This window comes from Pyrgilauda ruficollis, unplaced genomic scaffold (genome assembly GCF_017590135.1).
Source record: "Pyrgilauda ruficollis isolate IOZ18807 unplaced genomic scaffold, ASM1759013v1 scaffold77, whole genome shotgun sequence".
NCBI lineage: Eukaryota > Metazoa > Chordata > Aves > Passeriformes > Passeridae > Pyrgilauda > Pyrgilauda ruficollis.
Window position 1 is genome coordinate 627,994 of NW_024529599.1, and position 26,842 is coordinate 654,835.

The 26,842-nt window shown below is 50.8% G+C and overlaps 1 protein-coding gene across 2 annotated transcripts in view; it reads right to left on the bottom strand.

The window, feature by feature from the left end:
* Nucleotides 1–4,400: 4,400 nt before the first annotated feature.
* Nucleotides 4,401–26,842, bottom strand: part of MGAT5B (alpha-1,6-mannosylglycoprotein 6-beta-N-acetylglucosaminyltransferase B) — a 69,004-nt gene continuing 46,562 nt past the window's right edge. Inside the window, exons 9-17 of one of the 2 annotated variants that reach the window (XM_041486580.1) lie at nucleotides 22,953–23,084; nucleotides 21,523–21,656; nucleotides 19,121–19,251; nucleotides 16,696–16,851; nucleotides 15,563–15,709; nucleotides 13,070–13,186; nucleotides 6,640–6,714; nucleotides 5,938–6,212; nucleotides 4,401–4,849 (exon numbers count right to left, since the gene is read on the bottom strand). In XM_041486580.1, coding sequence (XP_041342514.1) covers nucleotides 4,651–4,849; nucleotides 5,938–6,212; nucleotides 6,640–6,714; nucleotides 13,070–13,186; nucleotides 15,563–15,709; nucleotides 16,696–16,851; nucleotides 19,121–19,251; nucleotides 21,523–21,656; nucleotides 22,953–23,084 — 1,366 coding nt within the window. In that variant the 3' untranslated portion in view covers nucleotides 4,401–4,650. Of the gene's footprint in view, nucleotides 4,850–5,937; nucleotides 6,213–6,639; nucleotides 6,715–13,069; nucleotides 13,187–15,562; nucleotides 15,710–16,695; nucleotides 16,852–19,114; nucleotides 19,252–21,522; nucleotides 21,657–22,952; nucleotides 23,085–26,842 lie in introns of both variants that reach the window. The other variant, XM_041486581.1, reaches the window with a different exon arrangement.

Consider the following 26,842-nt stretch of genomic DNA (forward strand, 5'->3'; position numbering starts at 1 on the left):
AATGCCCCTTTCCTCTGGCATTCCAGAGCCAGCAGCCAGGGCTTGGAAACGGACACTTCATTCATTCATTTATTTTTGCCCTCCTGATGCCCTTTGCAGGCAGCATTGGCACCTGTGCCAAGCAGCCCTGGCTGGAGGCCAAACCCCACAGAGCCACCAAATCCCCCCAGACATCCCCCTCTCTCCCCATCCTCCCCAAATTGAATTTCCCCCCTCTCCAGAGGATGCTGAGGGCTGGGTCCTGGCTCAGCTGCCCCCCTCCCTGGGCTGGGGGATGTCCCATCCTGTCCCCTCCTCAGGCACTGGCAGGAGGAGCTGCTCCCTCAGCATTTCTGCTCCGGGGATGGCTCTTGGTCTTTCTCTGCCTGCCTCAGGGAATAATACGGAATGGGCCTTATCTCTCCCGAGAAAACATCGATCCCGAGTTTTAATGGCTTTCCACTAACGAGCCACAATGAGTGTGGCTGGGCACCTCTGCTGGAGCTGATAAAAACGGGAGTGCTCAGCCCCACAGCTCTGAAAAGGACTTTCACCCCCAGCCCATGTCCCTTCTACAAGATAATAAAAGAAAGAATGAAAGAGAAAGGAAAAAAAAGGCAGAAGATTTTGCTGCTCTTTTCACCCAGTGAGTCTGAGGACAGATTTTCAATTTGTTCACTTTCTTCACAGCTCTGGATTTGCCACAGGGAGGGAGAGATGAGGGAAGGGGACAGGAGATTAAAGGCATTCGTTTATTTTGGGAAAGTCATCCTAAAGGGGGAAAACTAATATTAAAAAAAAAAAAAAAGGTAAAAAAAAGTAGGAGAAACCCTGCCATCAGGGAGACAGGACTCAATTAAAGCGAGACCTTGAGATGCATGAGGCAGCAGGGTCCATCAGCCATCCCTGCCGGGCTCCCGGGGCTGTGTGGCAGCGAGATCCATCACCTGGGGAAATAACCACCCTGCTTACATCTTCAGCAGCTCCTTGATCTGCTGATAAACCTGTTAGGGGAAACAAATGGCTTTCTGCTGCCCGGCCTGTCCACGTCGGGGATGCGATTTGCCGCTTTACCCAGGCACTGAGAAGCGGAGGATCAGGAGGGAAGAGCTGCTGGAACCTTTTGCTAATAAAGGCTGAGATAAGAGCGGAGCAGCCCCGAGAGTTCCCCAGCTGCGATTCCAGCCCCAATCCTGCTCCGGGCTGGCTCCACAGGGCAGGAGCTGCTGCAGGAGAGGGATGTGGCATTCACAGTCCCTGAGCATGATCCCTTCACCCAGGGTTTTGCTCCTGGGAAGCTGAGAAGCCTCAGAGAAAAAGGAAAACAATTCTTATCTCATTTGTTTCTCCTGTGTTGTGCTCACTTGGAATGTCGCCCCTGGCTTCATTTCTAGGTAAGGAAAATGGATTTCCAGAACAATATCATTCTTTTGACATGCCTGTCCTGGTTTCACAGCTGCCAGAAAACAGGTTAGGAAAAAAATCCGAGATATTCCAGGAGGCTCTGCTGGGTGGTGCCACCAGAAATCTGGAAATCAAAAGGTCCAACCCCACCCTGAGGGGATCCCAGGGGCTCCCCATGAACCCACTCTGGCTGTTAAACAAACTGTCCCAGCCAGCAGCATCGGAGAGTGCAGCTGACAACTCCTCATTCCATTTTGTTTGGGTTTATTCACAGTTTGGACACCATTTCCCCCTCCCCACTGGGGATTTATTCTTTGCAATTAGCTGTGGGAATTAGAAACACTTTCATATGGCAGTGGCTCTGCTTCCCTTCAAACCTCTTTTATGCTCCTGCTTTATAAATTGTGAATTTGATGTTTGCATCCTCAGATCTCCCTTCCAAATGGAAATGTGTCCTGGTCAGAGAGACCAGGCTGGAGACCAGGCTCAGGAAAAGCTTGGGAAGGCAGCTGGGATGCCCCAGTGATCACCAGGCACAGCCTGGGCACAGAAAAGCATTTCCAGATGACAAAGTCCCTTCTGTCCCACACCAGCAGCTCCATTCCTTGGTGCCACCTCCACATCAGGGTGCCACTGTGCCCCTGGCACACACACACCCACCCACCACATAACAAATATTTTGATGCCAATTCTGCACCCAAAAGTGATGTTAACACCCAGCACTGGCATTCCCAAAGCAGCCCAGCCCCCAGCTTGCCCCACCATGGGATTTTACAGAGCAAGGCAGGTGGGAGGGGGCAGGAGGGGCTGCCCCAGCACCCACACTCTGGTCCCTGTTGTATCCAACATCCACAAGTGATGCTCCACCACCAACAGGACAAAGGAGAAGCTTTTTCCCTGAGCAGGACTCGGTGCCCACTAATGGGACAGAGACCTGACAGGCAATAGCAGAGCCCCACTCAGCCCCATCAGCCACATTTCCAGGCTGACTTGAGATCCAGCCAGGTTCCAGGCAGATCATTATTTCCCATGACAGCAGCGAAGGTGAGACAGCCACCTTTTATTTCAGCCTGGAGAAAAATTCTCCTGCCAGGGGATAATTGGGGCTCTCTGCAGTGGGAGGCAGCGCTGCACTGCTGAAAGGTGAAGGCTATTTTAAAAGCAGCTGAGCAGAAACTGTGGAAAAAGCTGCCCAGGGAGCTGATGTGTAACAAGCGCTGCCTCACTGAGCCTCTTGGTCTTTAAAACTTGCTTAGATCTCCTATAAAATCCGGTTTTATTTGGTTTTTACAACGCTGGGAAGTGAACTGCTGGTGATTCCTGCTGGCAGACCCCGCGTGCCTCTCCCAGGCCAGCTCCTGCCCACCCAGCACTGGCAGCAGTCTGCCAGGGGATGTTTTGAGGCAGAGATGAAAGGTGCTGTGGAGAAGTGTTGCTGCCCAGCTCTGCAAAGAGAGGCTTGTGCTGCTTTTATTTAGACACACACCGGCTGCAAGACACAAAAATTACTTAATCAATCCTTCCCCTGGGCTGGCGTCACAGGCAGGATGGAGGCTGCCCACGCAGTTGGGAGCTGAAGATGATAAATTGCTCTGGGATAAGAGCAGTGTCTCCAGCTCATCCAGGGCAGGATGGGGCCAGGCTCACGTGGGGGGTGCCCAGAGGGCACAGCACCCCGTGGTGACACAGCACCCCGTGGTGACACAGCACCCCATGGTGACACAGAGGACACGGTGAGGGTGGCTGGGCTCTGCACGATGCTGCAGCTCAGCTGAAGGAATGGGAGTTTCTCCCAAAACCTGGCACGGGGAGGACAGGCTGGAGGTGCCAGGGGTGTGGCACAGCTCCAGCTCCAGGGCAACCTCCTGCGCTCATCCTGCCACTGCTCTCCATCAGTCACTGGAGGCAGAGGGGACAATTCCACCAGGATCCTGCAGTGACAGTGCCAGGTCAGGCTGCCACCCCACCAGCCTCCCTCACCAGCCAGGCCAGGAGCGATTCCATGCAGGGAAGGGCTGAGAAGGAGTTTCCAGCCCCTGATTTTCCAGCCACATGTTTTATGGTTTGCAGGAATCTCCCCATTCAACCTTGCAAACAGCAGCAGGGCCCAGCACCAACCGTACAGCAACACCTTGCCCTGGTGAGCAACCCTACAAAAATAAACCAGGTCACCCCAACCAGCACCAAGGCAGCCAGGGGACGTGCCAGGAGGGGACACATTGGCAGGATAGGGGGGAAACCACCCCCAAAGCAAGAGGAACAGCACCAAGGAAAGTTGAAGAAGCAAAGAGTTCTAGGAAGATGGTTGCTTGGAGCTCACCTCTTGCTGTGCTGGGAACATCTGGGGCACACAGAGCCAGGATGTTGCTCTTCAGCTGCTCTGCCCTCCAGGAATTCCCTTCATGTGCTGCAGGACATCCTCCCCTCTGCCCACTCACCTGAGCCCCGAGCAGCCCCTGTGCCCTCACCCCCACCTCCAGCCATCCCTGGGGGGACGTTCAGCTCTGTGCATGGCCCAGCAGGGTGAAGAGCAGCCTGGAGGCTGGGGGGGATCACTTTGGGCACCTCTGTCTCGCCTGGGGACCAGCAGCTTTCCCTGGAGCCCACCCCAGCCCCCTCCCACCACTGTCCAGCCTACGCTGGTTCTTCCTGGGGCTGCCAGGGGTGCAGTCCCCAGTGTGCCCATCTAACCCAGCCACGCTCCTCGTGCTTTGTCCTCCCCTGGCTCCACACCCACAACAGCCACCAGCATCACCCCTGTCCCACCCCCAATGCAGCTCTGCCCAAGAACTCCCACAGAAGGGCTGGGTGTGGATTCCCCTTTAATTTACCACTTGTCAGGGGGAGGGTTAAAAAAATCAATAAATAAAACAACTTGGGATGCTTGAAGAAGATGAAAACCCTGAAACTGCAGTCTGCTGGTGGCTTGTCCCATCGCCAGAGGAGGGGAAGGGTGTGCCCAGCCCCTCTCTCCCCACCACCCCATCCCAGCGCCACCAGGTCCAGGTGGGTTCGGATGCGGTCGGACGATGCTCCTCGGGAAGAAAATGACTCCAAAGTTCAGGACGTGGTCATTCACAGCTGGCTGGTGGATGAAACAGCCCCCAGAGTCTGACAGGAAACAGCCCCCAGAGTCTGACAGGAAACAGCCCCCAGAGTCTGACAGCCCCGGCTCACCCACCGGGAGGGACCTGTCCCAGCTCCTCGGCTGCTGCGGAGTTCTGAGGAGAAGCCACCCGGTGCCACAAAGGCGGTGGGGACGCCGTGTCACAAGCAGTCCCTGCACAGAGCCACCTGTCCTTGGCGGAAGTCGCGGCAGGGGCAGAGGCGCCGGTACTTGGCGTGGTGGCCGGCGCAGCTGAAGAGCAGCGGCTCCTTCTGGAGGTAGCACTCGCGGACGTTCTCGGCCACCGCGGGGTACAGATGGTTCATCTCGTACTCAGTGCTGTCGCACGCGATGCTGAGCCTGGGGGCCAAGGCAAGGTGGTCAGGTCAGATGAGCGGCCACCGAGGGGGTCATTGAAGGGGTTTTGTCCTTCCTGGGGAGGTTGCTTTGCTGATCTGGGTTTGCCAGCCCTTGGCTACACGTGAGGGCTTGTTACAGCCCAACACGCCACGCAGGAAGGGGAGACCCTGGCAACTCAACTCTGCAGCCCAGAGATCGCCCCGACCCACAGATGGCTCAGAATCTCCCACAAAACCCCACCCAAATCTTAAGAGTTGGACTCGTTGGTCCTTGTGGGTCCCTTCCAGCTCATGAAGTTCAATGGCTCTCTTACAGCCCCTTGCTGACCAACAGCTCTCTCCATGGTCATGACCTGTCTCCATGGACACCTCCTACTGCAGACAACATTCCCTGGAAGGGACAGGGGGTCAGGGAATGCCTACATGCTCCGTGTTAGCTGGGATTAGCCAGAAAACTGAGGTGGGCATCAGCAAAAGCCCCGAGGAGCAGCAGAAATGCCCAGTGTGGATTTTAACACCCCTCCTCTCCCAGATGGAACAGCAGCACTGGCACTGCCCTCCCACCAACCCTTCTCAACTGACGAGTCCCTGAGCCAGCTCATTTTAAGGTCTGGAGGAGGACGTGCAGGGGGAAAGAGTGAAAGCCAGGCCCCAGCTGTAATTTATCACATAAAAATGTCAGCGGGACACGCGGTGCCTGCCTGACCAGCGTGACAGCTCCGGCAACGCTCGCATTTAAATTGCCCAGAGAGCAGCACAGAGCCCGGTGGCAGATTTATACTCTATTAAAACTTCACCACTGCGTGTTCAAAACGCAGTTTTATAGAGAGAGACATTTAAAAGGAGAGAGCATGCGGGAGGTGGAGAGGAATGGGGTTGGAAAGAGGCAGAACCATGCCTGGAAACGCTGTTGTTGCCTGCTGAAGAGTGAAGCTGGGCCCTGCCTGCACTGCCTTGGGCATGAGGGCTCATCACTGGGATTTTGGGAGGGGGAACACGAGGAAAATGGGTGCAGGGGATGGGGGGAGCAAAGGGAATATTGTCTGGCTGGTGGCCCCCCACAAACTCCCCGAGAAGGCCCCGACTCACTGGAGAAACACCTCCTCCTTGTTGAGGAACCTGAAGAAGGTGGGCTCGCAGACCAGCCCGTGCCGCCGGCACGTCTCCGTGCACGTGTGCTGGGGCTCCGACACCCACACCTGCAGCGAGGCCACCGGGGGCCACGCCTGGGGAGCCCCCCCAGCGCTGGGGGACCACACCAGGTGGGTGGAGTTGGGGGACAGGGCCAGCGGGCTCGGAGGGCTTTGCATAGCAGGACTCTTGGTCTTGGGAGATGGAGGAAGAGATGACGTGGTGCAGAAATCCTGGTGGCAGAGAAGATAATGGGTCAGCGCCGTGAGATTTTAACAGTGGGGAAAGGAGGCTGCTGGTGGGACAGGAGGACACTTGGGATGATGACTTTGAGGTCACCTGCATGCACAGATGGCATCTCGTGCCGTGGGGGATGAACCTCTGCTTCTCTCACCTCTTCTTCTCCCAGTGCTGCCTTATTCTCTGCAGCAGAAAGGCCCTGACCCAGCCCCAGCACCCCCAGGTGTCCTCCACCAACCCTCAGCACCTTTGGCCCATGACAAACCTCCCCCAGCCCCATCTCCTGGTGCTCTCTGCAATCAGGGCACTACTGGCTGCACAATGCCCAAGGGAGAAGAGGGATGCTCCCCAGGGAGAAGAGGGAAAGCTGGCCATGAGGACAGAGATGGCTCCCCAGGGAGGACAGGGATTCTCCCCAACCTGGTGCTGAATGTAGGCGTGGATCCGCTCCAGCATCCCCTCGCAAGTGTACTCGTAAGGCAGGTAAGGATCCACCTGTGAAGGGCAAGAGCAGGGCACAGGCAGCAGGTGGGGACAGCTTGCCCTGTCCCTGAGACATCAGAACCTTGGGCATGGCTCTCCCACCCACCAAAGCCCACAACTCGTGTCTGTCCACCAAAGAAAGCAGGGAAGAATCCTAGGGCTGGAGAAACCTCACAAGCCATAAGGTGATAAAGAGAGAGGAGTACTTTGGGTTCAACCTACTGGTGAAAATGAAATCATCCCTGTTCCACTTTACTCTCCCTTTTCTCCACTTTTAGTAAGTTATACAATCAAATCAGTTTTCATCCAACTGGTCACTTCAAACTACAGCATGAACTGTTCCAGCCCACAAAACACACTGTGGCTGTGGGCAAGGGAGGAGCAATCTTAAAAAATATATATTTTTTAAGGAGCTTTCTGCCCTGGGAAGGCATATTTTTCCACACTCCCTTATTTTTCCAGAGAGATGTTACATGAGGTGCAGGAGGTTGGTGCCAGTCCTGGGACCTCTCTCCCCCTGGTGTATCTCTGCAGAGCTTTATTCAGGAGGATTATAAGCAAAACCACCCAAAGATAATTAATCCAGAAAACACTGCTGCTTCTACTTTCTGAGCTCTGCACCTCCAAAATAGCTATTTCCTTTTGAAGTACCTGTCAAAACCAAGCTCAAAGGCTCAGTCTGCTGAGAACCCTCTAAGCATCTCCCTGCCATAAATATCCCACCTGAGATCTCAGCCAGGCTGGAAATCACAGCTGCTTCATCTAATTACAGATGTGCACGCTAATCAGGGCTGACACAGTGACAGGCACCAATCCTGCCTCTGAATTCCTCATGGGCTCTCAGCTAACTGGGGCAGAGTCCTCTGAAAGCAAAATTGCCTGTCTCAGTTTCAGAGCCAGGCTGGGGCTGCCTGGGATCAGTTTGGAGGAGACAAACCTCCCCTTGCTGAGCATCACCAGTGCTCAGTCTCACCTCACCACTGCCTTCATGGGGGGCTTTTCCCAGCACCCCCTTTTCCAGGCATAGTGCAGACAATTCCAGAAACAGCCTCATCCCCTAAAACGCTGCAGCACATCACACAAACCCTCCTTGTGCCTGCACATGTATCCAGAGGTGATGCTGCAGGTGCAATCCCACCTCTTCACAGGCTCCCAGGGGGATCCCTGGGCATCAGGAGCCCAGTGCAGCTCCTGCTCCTCCAGCTCCTCTCCCTCTCAGGGGAACCCCAAAGGCTCTCACTTCCCTCTGCTCCCCTCTCCAGGTTTTGTTAGGATTCAGCTCGTACACTCAGGACTGAGAAAATGCCAATTTCGAGAAGATAATTGTTTAATTAAAATCTGACAGGCTCGGCCTCTTCTCAACAGCCACGTTGTTAATGGCACTCCTCACGTCCCCAGAGCCCTGGGAGAGAGGAGGAGGAGGAGGAGGAGGAGGAGGAGGAGGGGGGGATCACCACATCCCACTGCAGAATGATGCACGGGATGGCATGGGAGGGAACGGAGGGGTTGGTAAGATGGACTTTGCCATCCTTTCCTCAGGTGGGAGAGCTTCCCAGCCCCAGTGCTCTCTCCATCAGCCAAGCAGGGAGTCACTGGTGTCCCAAGGGGATGCCACCACGAGAGCCCTGCATTTAGAGTCTCCAGCTGGAAGGGAGAATGAAGTCTCCTTCATTCAAAAGGAAAAGAAAGCAGGGTGGAAAAAAAATCTGAACGTCATCAGACAAATAAGTAGAAAAATAATGCAATTCTGTGCTGGCACGTAACAGCAGGCTGGAACATTTTAACCAGCTATTTTCACTGTGATGTTTAATGTGCCACTCTTTCAGGCGTAGTCTGAAATGTATAATTTTCCATTATAGTCCTGTATGTTTGACTTTAATATAATGAAGCCTTCTCCCTTCACTACACCAGAATATTGGGTCTATTAAATTGCTTGTGTGAGGACTGGTTTTGACAATGGGAAAGTCTGAAGGCCCAGAAAATGGTGGTGCTTGCAAACCTCTCTCCTTCTCCAGCCTCTAACCCCAAGATAACAGACAGAATCCATCACTGGGACAAGCCTCCAGCATCCCCTGTCCCAAGGGGACACCATTTGTCTCTCTGCCCCCTGTCCCTGTGCTGAGATTTGATCTCTGGGGTAGAGGGGTTTGGTGCTTGCCTGGTTTTAATCTTCCTCATAAATAGTTCAGGGATGCAAACCATCAGGGGAACCCAGAACTGCTCCCAGTGAGATGAATGGCAGAGACACAGCCTGCCAAAAACCCTGCCCAGCAGCTGGAGGGTGACCTGGAACGGGTGCCACCTCCAAAAGGATGAGAGAGGGCAGCACAAGGGCTGTTCTTGGGGGGAAAAAACACAGATTGCAAACCCAAGCCACGTCCCAGGCATGATTCAGCTCTGCCTCCAGAAGGAAGAAGTTTCTTTCAGGCAGAACTAGGTTGGGAGGGACGCCGGCTGCATCCCAACTCTCTGTTTGCACACAGCCAGTACCAGTCCTGTGCCTGGGGAGCTCTGCCAGCCCAGCAGGAGCTCTGGGATGGCACAGCCTGCCCCGAGCTGCAGCAGGAGAAACTGGGGTGGCTGCAGTGACACTGAAATATTGCTGAGAATCAGCAAATCCCCCTGGGACCAAAGCTTGTTGTCAGCTCGACCACACCAGAATTACTGCCAGGTTCATCAACCAGCTCCCAAATTCCCAGAGAGGTTCCCACTCCCTGGTCCCCAGCTCAGCTCCCACCTGATGGCAGAGACACTTTTCCCACAAGACCCCATAGCCCCAAAAATGTCTTACTCAGTTCTGGCCTAGAAGATGCAAAACATCTGTGGGATATGTGATTTTTCAGTCATATGACAACAAAAAAATCCCTAAATAAAATCAATTTCAGGTCAGTTTTCAATTTTCAATCAATGTTTTCACCCATCAGGGAGGGGGAAAATGTTGTGTTTCAGGTTCAATCTGTCTGAGTTAGTGAAGCAAAGGGAAATGCATAATTTCAGATCCAGCATTCCTTTCAATAAATTGGCAGGGTATTTCCAAACAAAGGCAGGCAGATGGGAAACAAAACCATAGTATTTCATTCCAGTAATTTTGAAATGAAATGTTTTGACAGAAAAAAAATTAAATTGATAGTGGTTATTCTGAAACACAGACAAATTTATTAGATATTCCAATAACAGAACACCCCATTTTGCCTTTGGGGAAAAAAAAAAAAAAAAAAAAAAAAAAAGCAGTCAGTAAAATAATTTCTCTGAACTCCAGTAACTGGCTGGGAACAGGAACACTAAATTGCCCAGCTACCATCTTTCTGCTGCTCCTCCTGCTAATGCCCTTGTTTTCAATTCCTGCTGTAACAAACAGTATTTTAAAGACAAGATACCCGTGGACTCCTGGCGCCAAAACCCATAATAAGGCTTTTAAACCTGTAAGGTAGGTCAATTTTTAGGCTTAATTGCCTTGACAGCTTCTCTAATAAAGCAGACCTTTCTATTTAAAAGATGAAAAAGGTGGTGGGGGGAATAAAGGCTGCTGTAAGTTATTCACACTCACTCCCTGCTCTGCTCTGGGAGGATTTTTACAATGTCTTCAAAACCCCAGGGAGGTGAGGTGTGGATTAACTCCTTGGTGGGAAGGAATCCCTCCTCTCCAGAGTGACTTCGTGTCACAGTGTAAATGAGGCCTCAGTGACTGCAGTTGTTCATCTGAGGCAAATTTAGGATTTTCAGCAGCTGAGGGTAATTCCAGAGGCTGGGATGCTTTGTGGGAGGGCACTACAGAGTGGGGGTCCTGATTTGTCTTTACAAACAAGCTGTGGGTCTGCTGGTGGATAAAACCAGCACTGAGAGATAAAAGAAACAATGGGAAGGATTCCACTGACTGATGAATGGAAAATTATATTTGCTTTCACAAATAAATTGTAGGTTTGCTGATAAATTAAATTGGATATTGAAAGATGAAAGAAACAATGGGGAAAAAACATAAATTCCATAAGAATTAAAAATTAAATGGGAGTGTTGTACATTAGAGGGGAATCTTTGGTATCAGGAATTTCAGGAAGTCTGTATTTCTCAAATATCTCAGCCAATGGGGAAAGAGGGAGGGAAATTGGGATAAAAAGCAGGCTGCGTCCCCCAAAAATTGGAGAGACCCCAGGGGAATGCCCCATGGCCTCGCCCTTTATTTGAATAAAGTAAAAGGACTCCTCTGTCTGCTTTTTGGACATAAACCTCTGGTGTTTGTGGGTTAATTTTCCTGACAGTGGGAATGGGGAGAGGAGCTGAGACAGGAGCTTGGTTTGGGCAAACCAGGGATGGGCACAGCAGCTGCACACTCCAGTGAGTGCCCAGCTCTGGACATCAGCTCCTCCTGCTCAGTGCCCATCATGCCACAAACCCTTTCCCTGAAATCCTTTTTAGTTCTTTAATTTTTAACCAGACCATTAAGCACCTAAATGACCTGGTGCACATCCAGTCAACACTGCAGCAGCACAACACGGCTGCTGGAGAACCAGCACAGCCCTTTCCTCCATCCTCAGTCTCACCATTCTTTAATCATTTTAACAGCACATTTTCTTTCTTCTCTTTGGAAAAAAACTGAAAATTTCCTTCTCTCTCCCAAAATAGCTGCCAGCCTCCCACCCACAGTAATTCCTGCACTTCAGGGCTGTCTCCAGCCCAGATGGTGGAGGGTCAAGCTCTGACAGCTGGCCTGGCAGCACAGCAGCAGGGATGTCATTATTTTTAATTTAATTCTAATCGAGATACGGGAATGAATGTGCAGAACAACAACTGTTTTCCTAAGTTGGGTTTGATGAGTCTTTACAAACTCCCAGAGAAAATGAAGGTGAGGTGAAGAGCTGCAGTAATCACCCTGGAGGAGGTGAGGCACAGGGTGATGGCATGGCCAGGTCACCTGAATCAGACTGCCACAGGCACCCACCTCTGCAGCTTCTAATGCAGGGGAAGGCAAGGATGGCCCTTCTCTGACCAGTATCACACCCAGGTGCCCCCAAATCCCACCCAGCACCGTGAACCCCGAGCCCTGGGCAGAGCCCAGGTTCCACACCACATCCCTGTCCTCCAGAGAGGATGGCTCATCCCAGGTGAAGCAAATGACCAGCAAAATGGCTATCAGCAGTTTCCTCCCCTCCAGCAAAACTGACTGTAATAATTTGGACAACTTGAAAGGCTCCTGCCACAGGGTGGGAGCTGAATATTCATGAGGGAGTGTTTCCAGAGTGGGCACAGCAGGAGTGCTGCCTTCCCTGGGGCTCTCCCCTTCCTTACATCCCTCACAGAGGCAACTCCTGAAGTTAATCCCATCGATTTGCTCAGTCCAAAGGAAACAATCAGTGAAGTGGGGAAAAGGCAGGTGCAGAGGGCTGCGGCTCTCTGGGTTTATCTTTGTTATCACACCAGCTCCCAGAACTGCTCTCCACCTGCTTCAACCTCAGCCTCCTGCTCCCAAACCTCAGTCTCCCCTTGCTACAGGCCTACCCACAGGATTCCCAGGGGATCCTTCAAAGGCACAGCTCTGCCCTGGGGAAACACCTAAAATGCCAAAGGAAGATGGGAGCATGTGTGCCCCTGGAGCTGCAGGAAGGGACCAAAAAATCCAAAGGAGAAAGGAAAGGAAAAGGAGAGCCAGGCTCCAACATCTGCTCTGCTTGTTGTCTTAGGCTGGAAATGGGGCTGTGTGTCCTGTCACCATCTGTCAGAGCTGGGGCAGCTCTCTGCTGTTCACTGGGCAGTTTCTTTATCTCTCCCACAGCCAATCCTCCCTCCAGCAGATCTCTGCTGTCCATGGCCAGGGAGTGTCCCTGCAGGGCTGATCAAATTCCAGCATCCCATGGGGAGATGCTCCGCCCAGGGCAGGAGCCAAGCATTCCTGCCTGGATGTGTTTGTGGGTTAATTTTCCTGACAGTGGGAATGGGGAGAGGAGCTGAGACAGGAGCTTGGTTTGGGCAAACCAGGGATGGGCACAGCAGCTGCACACTCCAGTGAGTGCCCAGCTCTGGACATCAGTTCCTCCTGCCCAGTGCCCATCATGCCACAAACCCTTTCCCTGAAATCCTTTTTAGTTCTTTAATTTTTAACCAGACCATTAAGCACCTAAATGACCTGGTGCACATCCAGTCAACACTGCAGCAGCACAACACGGCTGCTGGAGAACCAGCACAGCCCTTTCCTCCATCCTCAGTCTCACCATTCTTTAATCATTTTAACAGCACAGCAGCACCAGGCTTCACTATTTTCTTTCTTCTCTTTGGAGGCTCCTGCCTTTCTTAGGAGACACCTGTGTGTTCAAACCAAGACACTTGTCCAAATCCAGCAGTGGGGAGGTCACCCCAAAACTGCTCCAAGCCCTACCTGTGTCCTCATGATGGTTTTGATGGCAGCTTCGAACTCCTCAGAGTTGTTGTAGTCAACAGTCCACACGTGCGGCTTCCCGATGAAGTCCTCAGCGTATGGGTGTTGGGAGGACACCTGAAACACAGCAGTGCCAGCTGGATTTTGCAATCCCTGCTGGAATGGCTGCTGCTTCCTGCTCACAGCTGGATGGCAGAGAGGAGCAGCAGCCTCACAGACACAGTGGGGTTTGACCCACTGCAACAGGGAGGGCTGGAAACTGGTTTCCTCTGAATCCAGCTGCTCCCTAGCCTCAGGATGATGTGCTATAATTCCCACTGGGTTGGGATGCCCCATTCCCAACAACACTGAATTCCTTTGGCAGCCTGGACTATCTCCAGTCTGTACCACAGGAACAATTTACCCTTGACCTGAGCCATTCTGTGGGTCTGGATGGTAAAAACACTCGAAAGCAGGAATGGAGTGTGAAGGCACCACATCTCCCAGGCTTGCCAGCTCTAGAAGCAAGGCAGGGAGAAAATCCATTGCCACTGAAGGCTGGGAAAGGCTGGGAAAGGCTGGCACTGGGAGAGAGCAGTGCTGGAAGCTACATCCCCCTGATGCCACAGGCAGCCCACACACTGGTACTCCACAGGTACTGACATCCTTACTTTTCCCTGGGCTGCCCACACAGGTGATTTTCGGGGATCTACCTCTTTTGTTTCAGCCCTGAGGTGCATTTTCAGCTCTGATCTCCTCTGGGAAGGGAAGAGAGAGGTTGCTGAGCGGAGGATGTGTTTTGGGGGCACCGCAAAACATCAGAGAAGGGTCTGAACCTCTGCCAGCTGGAGGAGAGGAGCTGTGTGGTTCAACCCCTCATTGCTGTTCTTCCTCATCTCTCTCCCGGCAGATTGATCACCTCTTTCCCCTCCAGCACACAAACACCCCGAGGCATTTCACAGCCCTCACCCTGGCTCCAGGCTGAGGTACAGCCCCAGCCCCACACAAATGGGTGCTAACAACAAGTTCAGGAGGTGCAGGACAGCCCAGCCCAGCTGCACAATTCACACCAAATTCAGGGGTGCATGGGGCACTCAGGGGGGGCAGGACAGCCCAGCCCAGCTGCACCATTCACACCAAATTTGGGGGTGCATGGGGCACTCAGGGGGGGCAGGACAGCCCAGTCCAACTGCACAGCCCCCAGCCCTCTCCCTGCTCAGCGAGGGAGCCTTGCACTGCATTATCCACTTTATTAATAATAAAAGAGGCAATTTTCCCAAGCCTTTAACTTTTAAAGAGTTCCTGCTCTACTTAGATTGAATTCCCAGCGCTGTGCAAGCCTGGGAGGGATTTCATAGCCCTGGCACACTGTGCAGGTCCTGGTGTCCCTCTGGGGGGACAAAGGGATGAGCAGGGGGCATTGCCCTGGGCTGGGAGCAGGGTGTGAGGACATGTGGGTCTGGGCTGGTGGGGAAGGGGCTGGGGGTCTGCAGAAGCTCCTGCACAACCGTCTCCTTGGAAATCCCAAACCTACAGCACAGCCCCTTTTATCCAAGGCAAATCCCCATCTGCAGACATCCACAGAGGAAATCTTGCCCAAAAAAAGTAACCTCAGCCTAGCAGCTGCTCTTCCCCTGGCTGGCCCAAGGCCAGGTGCCAACGGGGTGGCTCCATGCAGCCCCCACACCACACCTGTGTTATAGATATATATTATAATATTGGCTTTTTGCAAATATTAAAATGGATTCTATATGTGTAGTGTTAAAGTAACTTTGCTATAAAGATACAGTTTTTATTTCTGTTGTTAGCTAAAACTTAGAAATAGCTGATATAGATATGCTTGCGTTAAAATGATTGCTTGGATGGGATAATATCCAAGGAACATATGATGAGGACCCTGCTACTGATATGCAAAATACCAACACTTACCATTGGTAGAAAGTAAGGCCCAAAACTAAAGGTGATGATAGGAATGGACTAAAACCAGAGCCAAGGAATACACGTGCTCTAGAAAGGTGGATCTGAGGTAGAGCCACGCTAAACAATTCTGGGAATATGTAAAGTAGTTTGCGGAAAAGTTTACTATTTTATTTATATTTATAAATTAATATTATTATATTTATATATTTATTATAAATACATTATACTACATTTTATTTAAATATAATATTATTATATTTATATATTATTATAAATATATTATATTTATATTTATATATACGTATATATTTTATTTCTATTATATTATATTTTTATATTATATTTATTATATTGTATATATTTACTATTATACTGATATTGTTTTATATTTGCTATCATATTTATATTGTGTATGAATATGTAACAGGCTGATGCAATAGAAATGGTCTATAAAGGGCGTTTCCAAATTAGCAGGTGTGCTCTTGGCAGAAAGCCAAGAGCCACCCGGCCGTGTAGCTTTGCTTTGTCTCCTATTGTCCTTTATTAAACTTTCTGAACGTTTGCAGCAGAGTGAAGCGTGTTTTCCACACTTGCCTCTCTGGACGTGGGCTTCCCGCGGAAGAACTCGTGGTTGAGGGAGCTGTGGGGAGGGTTGAAGCGCGCCTGCAGGAAAACGCAGCCGTTGGCGATGGCCTCCAGCGGGGCCGGGCCCTCGTAGGGGAACCCGAAGCCGATGAAGAGCTGCAAGGCACAAACACAGTGCTGCTGAGTGGATTTCCCCGCAAATAAACCCAGATAAACCCACCAGCATCGCCTCTCTGCTGCTCCTGCACACCAAGCCTCCAATGGGGTTCAACAAACTGGGCTCAAAATTGCCCCTTTCCACAGAATTCACAGGATCACTGGGTTGGAAGAGACCTTCATGATCATCGAGTCCAACCCAGCCCCAACAGCTCAACTAAACCCTGGCCCCCAGTGCCACATCCAGGCTTTGTTAAACACACCCAGGGATGGTGACTGCACCACCTCCCCGGGCAGCCATGCCAGAACTTTATCACCCTTTCTGTGAAAAACTTTTTCCTGATATCCAACCTGTATTTCCCTTGGTGCAGCTTGAGGCTGTGTGCTCTGGTTGTGCCAGTGCTGCCTGGAGAAAGAGCCCAGCCCCAGCTGAGCGCAGGCACCTTTCAGGAGCTGTGCAGAGTGATGAGGGCACCCCTGAGTCTCCTTTTCTCCAGGCTGAGCACCCCCAGTCCATCAACCACAGCCCACTTTGCACAGCCATGGAATGTCCAGGAGCTGCAAGTTCCCCCATGATGCTTACCACCATCACTTTGGCCCTGCATGGAGCAAAATTGCTTTGCCACAGCTGTTTGGGCTGGTAAATCAGGAATATTTCCCCCAGGCACCAGCTGAAGGTGATGGGGATGTGCCCACGCCCACACACTCCAAGAATCTAGTTTATTTTTATCACAGCTATAAGGTGAAAAAAAACCTCAAACCCCACCCCACTCAGCAATAAATGAATTAATGAGGAAACTTTGCACTCTGCCTGTGGATAGTGTGCAAGGAGAAACTCCTCAGACACATCTTGATCTGAAATGTGCTCTGCTTGGCTCCTGCCTAATTATCCAGGCTGACAGGCTTAGTTATCCCAGCTGGGAGTGCCTGCAGGCCTGGGAGGAGCACAGGTAAGGGGGACAGGGTCCTGGGATGGCATCACCCACCTTTGCCTTCCTCAGCAGCTGCTGGAACTCGTGCTGGGGCAGCAGCCCGTGGTTCTTGACGAATGCTGGCACCTCAGGTGGCCTCTGTGTCTCGTAATAAACTGTGCCATGGATCTCCATGTACTTGTTGAGGATGGCCAGGAACCTCTCCTTGCCCTGGGGAGGAAGGCAGACATGAACTACACCAAAGGATGGGTCTGACCTCCTCTTCCTCATGGTTATGGGTGGGGTTTAACTCTCAAAGTGCTGTCCCAGAGCACCTGCCATGCTTCAGGCAGACCCACAGAAGTGCAAAACCCCCACATGTCCCTCCTCAGTCCTTGGAAACACATCCTGCACTGCCCCAGGCTCCTGGAGAGCCCCGATGGCTGCAGGATCATTTCTCTGATCATCAGGTTCCTGCCTCCCTTGTCCCCTCCAAGGGCAACTTCCACTCTGGAGCTGCTGAATTAAAGGCTTCAGAGGGATCAGAAGGAAGTCTGCAAAGACCAGAGCTTGCTAATAGCCTCTTATTCCAAGTAACAAGCTCCAAGGATTTTCTCATTCAGATTTAATCCTGTTTCACTACCTGGAAAATGAAGGGGGTCATCAATTTTCTTCTCTTGGAGGCTTCCCTCCTTTTGCTCCAAAGCAGCCTTTCTTTTTAACAATTTCTCTACTGCAGATTTTTTTTTTTTTTTTTGCTTGAAAAAAACACAAAGGACCCATCCTTTGGGTGCTGGATTTTCCAGTGCTGCAACAGCCCCAAAAGAGCAAAGACCAGGGGGAATAAGGAGTTATAAATGGGGAATTGGAGAAAACTCTGTATGTTGCCTTAAAGCCTCCTTAAATGCTGTATTTCTGCCCTCAGCCATGGATCCCTGGGATCCTCCAAGGCTCTAAGGCTTTCCCAGCTTATTAAAACTTCAGCTCCTATTGTGAGCCAGAGGCAAGAAGTTCAGAGGGGCAGGAAATGAGAAATAAAGGGAAGGGAGGTTTAATGAAATGTTTCTAAATGTCAAAAACATCCTGCTCTGGAGAGAGTGTTTAGTCCAAGGCTGGTAAATGAGCACCTGGCTCCAGAAGGTGCAGGTGATCTGTGCCTTTCTAGACCTCAAAATCACTCAAAATAAGGAAAAACTCCTCTATTCCCTTTTTATTCCATGGAGTGTACAAGATGGGAAGCAAAGGCCAGGCAGCCTGGCCTCAAGGAAACAGCAAGGCCCAGCCCCAGCCTCTTCACCCAGCAATAAATGACCCCAAATACACAGTTGGGGGAAAACTGATGTTGTTTGTGAGTTCTGACTCAAAACAGCAAATGCATGTAGCACCCTGGGTGGAGGGAAATGTCCATTCTGGGGTTTGAACTCTCTTTAGTGCCTTCCCAAATCACCTTATCTAAGCTCCAAGGAAACTTCTGGATAAGAAAGGGCAGGGGAATGGTAGAAAAATAAGACAAGATGTTGCAGTTCTTCTAAAATGAGTTTTAGTAGGTTTCAGTAGGGCTGTTAGGGAGCCCTGGAGCCAGGGGGGATTTGCTGTCAGACCTGGGCAGGGATGGAAAACCCACAAACCCCAGTAAAGAGGAGATGGAGTGGCTGGATCCTGGCTCACCACAAGCATCGCTGCTAATTAGCAGCTGCTAATCAGGAAAGCTGGGAAGGGGAGGAGGCACAGCCCCCACTGCATCAACCCACATCAATCCCAGCAGCTCCAGAGGACCCAGCCCACGTCATGGCAAAGTCGACTCTGACAAAAACCTTTTCTCTCCCGAGAAGAGGAGCAGAGGCAAAGCCCAGCAGCAGCTGGTGTGGTACAGTACCTGCAACTGGAGCAGCCCCAGGCGGTGCACAGAGGGAAAAATAGAAATAAATCAACAATGAGAATTAGCTCATTTTTACAGCCCTGGAAGGAAAAGCAGCTTGCTGGCTCTGGATAGCATGGGGGGAGCATGCACAGCTCCTCTGGAGTTGTAGGGGGGTGTTTTGGGGGGCTGGAGGGGCTGTCCCCATGCAGTGACCCACCCTCTCCCCCAGGTGTTCCAGGATCAGGGAGCACAACCCCTTTTCACAGAGTGCTTGAAAGCAGACACAAACTATCCCCATCATAATGCAGCAATCACTGCAATTAATTAGTGGCAATCATTATAATTAATTACATAAAATCATCAATACAAAATCCTCAGCCTCAGAGCCTGCTGGGAGGAAGCACCACCCAGAGCAAGGAGCAGGGAATGGTGTCCCACCAGCATCTCCCTGTTTGTTGGAGGCTCTGGATGTGTCCCATCACTGCCCCAGGAGCAGGACAAGGATGGCTCTCCACAAACACACCCAGATCTGCACCTGCACAGCTCAGGGTGAGATCCAGAGGCTGGGGCTGCCTCCCAGCCCTGCCTGTGCCTACCCCTGCCTGCCTGGCTTGTCCCCTCCAGCCCAAGGACACCCACCTTCCAGATGCTGGCCTCCTTGCCGTACACCACGGCCATGCTGCTGACTTTGTTGGCCTTGATGAGCTCCCTCTCGGTCTGGTTCAGCTCCTCTGACACGAAGCCCATGAAGGAGTTGTCAGGGGTGTGAGCTGTGGGCACCAAGGGGAGGAGACAGGTGGGACAGGTGTTTTTTGGGATGTCCCCAGGGGTGGGGATACAGCCTGAGATGAGCCCAGCTCCAGAGCCTTGCTGGAGCGTGGAGGAGAATGGAGCTTGAATCCCTATCCAGCAGCTCATGAAATCCAGGCTTCAGAACCCATTCAAGCAGCTCTTCACTCAGTGAAGAGTTTTAAGGCTGCCAGAGGGGATTTACCCAGCCAGAAAAAGGAATGCTTGGGTCACCCAGCAGCCAGTGGGACACTGGGCTCCTTCCAGACATGCACATCTCCCGTCCGTGCCACAGGCAAATCCCAACCACTGAGCTGCTCTCACCTTCAGAATCCCAGCTGGAAGCAAAGCAGGCTCTGCAGCTCTGGAAGCTCAGGCTGTGCCCTGACTGTGCTGGACCAGAGGAAGGAGCCTGGTCTCTCTCCCTGGATCATTCTGTAGCCCGAGCATCACCTCATGGAGCATCTCAGAGCCCCAGAACCACTCTGGCAGGCCTCCACTGATGCCTTAAGTTTTTAGCTTTGACATTTTTCAGATCTTGTACTGCATAGGGTATAACTCTGAACTACATATAGAATGTTAGTAAGCTCTCTTCACAGTTTGGTGAGACGAAACAATCCTTCCAGGCCTGAGAACAAAGCGGTGACCATCACAGCCTCAGGCCTGAGAAGTATAGGTGTTGCAGTAAGGTAGAAAAACTATAAGAAAAAGGCCTCATAAAATCAGGCCTGCTCTGTTGTATCAGTGGCTGGCCCTGTCAAGCTAGCACTTTGCAATTGCCCATCTGAAAGCAAGCCTGGTGTGAGCAATTAGTTTAACAATCTATTCCTGGGAGAAAAACAACTAGCACCTGTATAAACTGGTTTTACAAAGAAAAACAGTTTTAGAAAAATGAAAACTATCTCTCACAAGCAACTTTTCGTGCACATACACACCCCAGGCTTGGGTGACCAATCAATACAGAATAACAACTTGTTACTAAACAATAAAGTGATTGGGAAGAAAGCTCCTGATCAATTGGAATCACACACCAGGTCTGTAAAACTGTATAAAAACTGTATATGTGAATAAAGAATGGGCTTTTTCCACCATGAGGAAAATGGAGTCCTGTGTGACTTGCTCCAATATATAAACAAAAGTGAACTGGGGAGAAGCAAACTGGGGGAATTTGACTTCATTACCTGAAGCTGTAATTAGAGGATTAACCCCTGATAAGCAAAAAGACCAGACTTATAATTGTCTGAAAAACTTGTGCCCATCATCCATCTTGGGTGTAGCTTCTGGGAGGCTTTTGAGTGCCCAAGGTGTATTTATTGAAGGCCTTTAATGAATACCCACTTTATTCTCTGACTCAGTCTAGCCTTGTAAGACACGGTCAAAGTTTTCCTCATTTGCCTCACGACTGTTGCAAGGACAGAGACCAGGACCCTGGCTGGAGTTCTGGCCTGGTTGAGGTGGATGCTTGCCCAGTGATTGTTTGGAGGTGTGCTTGCTGTGCTGCCATGGTTCACTGCTTTGAGCAGGGCCTGGCCAGCAGCGGCTTGCTCTGTACATTTACAGCTGCTTCATGATCCCCGCTCATCACAACAGCCCATGAATTTCCCCACCTCTTGGACAAATGAACTTTCTGAGGTAACTCTGGTGATCCCCCCATGGAAGATCCCTCGTCTGCCTCACGACCACCGTCAAGGATGGAGAATTGAAGCCCCCTCCCAAGGACTGAGACCCTTACAATTCTAGCGCTGGCCTGACTGAAGCAGGATGTTTGCCAAGTGTTGCCTGCAGGTGTGTTTGCTGGACCGAGAAACAATGGGTCCTGCTCACTGCTGAGATTGACTTGTTCTATTTTCGGAACATGATCTGTCTGTACTCATTTTCAATAAACTCATTCTCCATTGTCTTTCACCTGATCGCCCCTCGGCGGAGGACTATAATAGACCCCTGAGTTAACCAAGGCTTTGAGATTGTCCCCAGCGTGACAGGACAGATCTATTGGCCGGACCACGAGGATTTTGTCTCTTCATTGGTAGCTATACTCCCCACCTCTTTCTTTCTCTCTCTCTATCCTGTATCTCCTTTCTAACCCTTCTATTGCATTTGCTGTGGGCACTCAATAAAGGCGTGTTCATTTTGATATAATACTGAAATCCCCTCTGTGTTGTTTTTGCACTCAGATCAGTTAACAAACCATCACGAGCCCCGCTTGTACGAGCAGATCGTGACAAGCCCCTGTCCCAGGCATCAGCACTTACGGAACATGGTCATGAACTGGGTGGGCTGCAGGTTCCAGTAGCCCCAGTTGGTGCGGTAGCCGCGCAGCGTGGCGTACTCCTCGTGGTTGTAGGCTGGCTCTGTCCCGAACGTGTCGATGACCCGGACGCGGCACCTGCGGGGCACACACTCCCTGAGGACACCTGCTGTCCCCAGGAGCCTTGTCCCTCGTCTGCACCCCGAGCAGAGTGAGAAGAATGATGGGTTTGTCTTTACAAACAAGCTGTGGGTCTGCTGGTGGATAAAACCAGCACTGGGAGATAAAAGAAACAATGGGAAGGATTCCACCGATTGATGAATGGAAAATTATATTTGCCTTTACAAACAAACAGCAAGTTTGCTGATAAATTACACTGGATATTGAAAGGTGAAAGAAACAATGGGGAAAAAACATAAATTCCATAAGAATTAAAAATTAAATGGGAGTGTTGTACATTAGAGGGAAATCTTCAGTATCGGGAATTTCAGGAAGTCTGTACCTCTCAAGTACCTCAGAAATGGGGAAAGAGAGAAGGGAAATGTGACCAGGAAATTGGGATATAAAGGAGGCTGCATCCTCCAAAAATTGGAGAGACCCCAGGGGAATGTCCCATGGCCTCTCCCTTTATTTGAATAAAGTAAAAAGGACTCCTCTGTCTCCTTTTTGGACATAAACCTCTGATGTTTGTGGATTAATTTTTCTGACAAGAGGGTGCAGCAGCATCCCAAGGAGCCCTTCCCAGCACTTCTCCCTCCTTGCAGGAGAATCTCCCTTTGCAGGACCCTCAGCTCCCCAACAGCTGTGAGAATGATGAACCTCCCAAAAGCTTATTATTAATGCCTTTCCCAATATCCTGGGAATGCTGAGGCAGGCACTACCAGCACAAGGCTGAGGAGAGAAGAGGAACAAGTAAGGGAAGAGCAAAACAAGCTGAATGCAAAAGCAAATGCATTTATAATAAAAGCAATAACGCAGCTTGTCATTTTTCTCTCTAATAAAATTGTGTAGGATAGTGGAAGAGATGGGAAAAAATGTAATAAATAGTAGGTCTATCAGCACTAAATTAAAGTGCAGATTTTCCAGGCTGGTGATGTACCAGGGGATGATGGCATTTGTCTTGATGCTCAAGGAGCCAGGGATAGGGCTCCTTACAAATTCCCAAGGCTCACCCTCCCCTCCATGCTGTGCCCACCCCTGGCTGCAGGAATGGAATGGAAGCACACATCGACACACTGCATGCCCATGAAGGCTTTGGTCTTTCCCCACCTCTCTCTCCTCGTGCTGTGGCAGCAGGGGACACAGCAAAGCACCAGGCAGGCAAAAATCAAAGGTGAAATAAAAGGGTCTGGCTCCTTGGGTTGGTCATTAGCATTAGCCTTTGCTTGCTAATTAATGAAATGGAGATCAAGAGCAGGCACTGGCTTTGCTTACCTGTATTTCTTAAAGGAGAGCCCCATGTGCTGCTTCATCTGCTGGAGGCCATGGTAGTCGGTGTAAATCAGGTCGAAAGGCAGAGGACTGGTCAAGGGGCAGTTCCCCCGTCCTGGAGGCACCCCTAAGTGACTGGGGAGAAGCAGGAGGGATCAGCCCCCAGCACCACCAGAGCCCTGCAGCACAAACACTCCTTTCCCTGCTGGGCATGGAGCAGGAGCCATCAAACAGCTCCTCTGTGACGGAGGGGGAGGCAGATGGTTCTTCTCACCCCAGTTTTTATTTCCCAGGCCAAAGCTCTGGAGAGTCCTGGTCCCTCCCCATCTTTGCACCTGCTCCAGCTGAGTTCCTGCTCCTCCCAGATGGACTGTGAGGCACAGCATTCCAGCCAGGGCTCACCAGCATCCCAGTCCCCACACACCCTCCCTTGGACCTCTCTTGTTGAAGACACCAGATTTCGTTTACTTTCATTGCAGTCACACCAGTGACAGACTTGTAAAGCCACATCTTTCCTCTCCTCTCTGCCTGCAAGGTTCCCAGCTGAGCCTAAAGCTCCCTGTTCCCAGCTCCACATCCCTCCCAGCACACCCTGGAATGTCTCTCTTATTCCAGTCCTTACCCACAACATCCCAGAGCACTCTCAGCTTCTCCTTGACTCTGCTGGCAATACCTGTCCTTGGACGCTGGGCACATTTCTTTCATATTTCTCACTTTTGGTCCCATTTATTAAATAATTCCATAAAACAGGGGGCAGCTGGGCCCTGGGTCTCACTCAGGGGGCTTCCAGCCAGTTCCTTACAAACAGCCACATTCAGCTCCTCTTCCCTCCTCCAGTGGATAAAATGCACTATGAAATCCAGATAAACACGACTGACTGTAATCTCTTTATCAAGACCATCAGTTACCTTGCTGCCAGGGTGAGATGTGATTAATCCAGCAAGATACAGGACTACTAAACCTGTGGTATGTCTCCTTCCATTTCCAATTACCTCTGTGAACTGATGAATCCCTCTCTCCAAAGCTGTTCCACCAATTGTACCACTGATGTCAGCCTGACAGCCCATCTGCTTGTCTGGACCATGTTTCCTCCTTCTCAGAAAAAAAAAAAAATCCCTGTGACACCTTCCAGCTTCAGCAGGTTTCTCAAAAATCCATGTTGCTTGTACTTGTGATTTCCCAGTGCCAGTTTGCTCAGAGGCTGATTCACTCTGCAGTTTAATGCTCCTGTATTTTGTTTTTCCTCCTAAAGATGATAATTCCTCATCCTCCTAACTCCACTCACACCCAAAAAGCAGCAGCATCCTCATGGAAAACCAAAGTGCTGAGCTGATTTGGTCCACCCAGGCTGTCTCACTCCCACCACGCAGTTGTCCCATTCCGTTCTCAGTCCTTCCAACAAGGATGAGGAATTCCTGGTTTATTTCACAAGTCTGAGCTCAGACACTGTGAAATCTCACCCCTAGCTCCTGCCTGCCAGGACGTCTGTCTTTGTTTTCTTCTAGGCTCTTCACTTACTCCAAACCCCTATTTGGAGATGGGAATTTATCCCAGCCATGCCTGTAGGTATTTTCTCTTCTTTAAGAATAAAAGTTCTGGTTAGGCTTTACACTCCCAGGCTTTGAATCTTTCCTTCTCTCTGACCTCTCTTACTGGTTCTCTCAATTTCTCAGCATTTTCCCTTCTGAACCTGAGAATTCCCTTTCCAGCCCTACCTGGGGTTAATCTGTCTCCCAGCTGAAGCTCAAATGGACCCATGGCCCCAGAGTCCATCCTCTGAGGAGCACTTCCAGAAGGTCCTCAGCCCTTTCCAAGCCCTCCAGCACTTCACCTTTCAATCCCATGGCTGCTTCCAGAGGGAATCGATGGCTTTCCCATCCAGGGAAGGCCAAGGGACACAATTGTCACAAGAATTTGCTCTCACTAACATCAGAAGGGGCCACACAGAGCCAGGAATTTGTTGGACATCAGAAATATGATAAAGGGCTCTTGGTTGGCTCCCGGCCATACCTCCCTCTTCTTCTGAACCTGACCTGGTGGAAGATGCCCCTGCTCATTGCAGGAGTTTGCACCAGAAGAGCTTTAAAAGGTCCCTCTGAACTCAGACTTTTTTATGATTCTGATGTGGCTTCAAGTCCTTGAGCACTGAACACCAAGATCCTTCTTAGCCCCATCCCAACCTGACACCAATGCAGGGTCACCCCAAACTCCTGACCACGACAGGAACACCAGAAAATGTGTAAATGTGGAACAGCCTCGCTGGCCAAAGCGAGGAAAAACAGAGAATTTCAATTTAAGACAAAGAGCTGCTTTTGCAGCTGCTTCATTGCTCTTGTCACAAGGAATCTCAGCATCAGCTCAGGGCAGCCTGGCTGGGGACGCTGCAGGGGGAACAGGTTGCAGTTTTGTCACTTTTATGCACAATTTTACACGACAGGACTGATTGGGAAGATGGCAGGAATAGAAAGGCTCTCACCTCCCACAGCCACCTCGGTACAATAAATAGGGCACCAAAGAGACTCAACCTCCCAGGAAGGCTGAAGGGGAATTTTTAAGCCAGGATTTTGTAGAGATGGAATTCTAAACAATACATTTGCTCACACAGTGCTGCTTTTTCCTCAGTCATCAGACAAACAGTGATTTACACCAACCTGCACTGTGGTGGAACCAATCCATAAACCTTGTATTTAACTAAAAATCCCCAAGCCATTACACTGTGCTTGCAGCACGCACCATCCTCTAGCTGGTACGTGTCACACAAGCCACTGCACTACAAAATAATCTGTAATTTAAGGAAGCCCTAACCAAGCTTGACGAGGGGCTGCAGGAGGCAGCAATTAGTGTAACTCATACTGAAGCCTCCAAAAAAGTTCCCACCAGTTGGGAAGAGCAGGTCTGACTCTCCCAGCTCCCATCAGCACCGCAATCTGCCACACATCCCCTCTCCAGGTGCTCAGGACTTGCCACATCCATTTATACTCCCTGTGCCATGGCTGCGTGGCTGGAATAGCTCTGACAGCAGGAGCAGTGGCTTTGAGCAGAACATATCTCCATTTACCCCCCCTTATCCTCCCTAAACACTTTATAACCACTGATTTTAATATTCCACTCATGCAAATCCAGCCTGCACCTCTGAGATAGGGGTGGGGGAGGATTTTTTTTTTTTTTATTCCTCCTTATTTAAACATTCTTTATTCAGGCTTTCATCATTTGCCAGTTAAGTCAACTAATTTTCTACTAAACCCAATTTCACTCATGGTTGGAGTGCAATTTCCCTGATTTTTCCTCGTGCCATGTACTATTAATGGCGCTTGAAATTACGCAAATAAAATTGATGAGCGCAAACGCCACCTTCGCCGCCAGCACAGCCCAGGGATCTGCTGGGGAAACCTCCCCTCCCAGACCAGCCATGGGTGGTGACCAGCTCAGCACCTCTGGCTGGTGATCCAGGGGTTTGTCCCATCCCAAATCCTGGATCAGCTGAGCCCTGGCTCCTCTCTGGGAGGGAGCAGCCAGAGCGGCTCCGATCCAAGTGGATGCCGAGCTCGCCTCTCCGCCAGCTGCCTCCACCAGCTGTGCCTACTCCAGAATAAATCTCCAGCAGCTTCTTGTCCTGCTATTTTCCTCTCAGAGGTACTTTAATCAGCCAGGGGACCGTCCCCTCCCTGGGCATGGTGCGGGCGCTCTGGAGTCAGATGACTGCGGGGTTATCTTTACATCCCATTGACCTATTTTCAAATTAACTCAACGTTTCTTTCCGCGTTATCACTCCTGGTGCTGAGAAGTCCAGCACTAAATGGATCTCGTGGGCATTTCCTGGCAGCCTGGGCCAATATTTTGTATTATATTTAATTGTATCTTCTCTGCTCACATCTGCTGCCATCAGCAAGGCT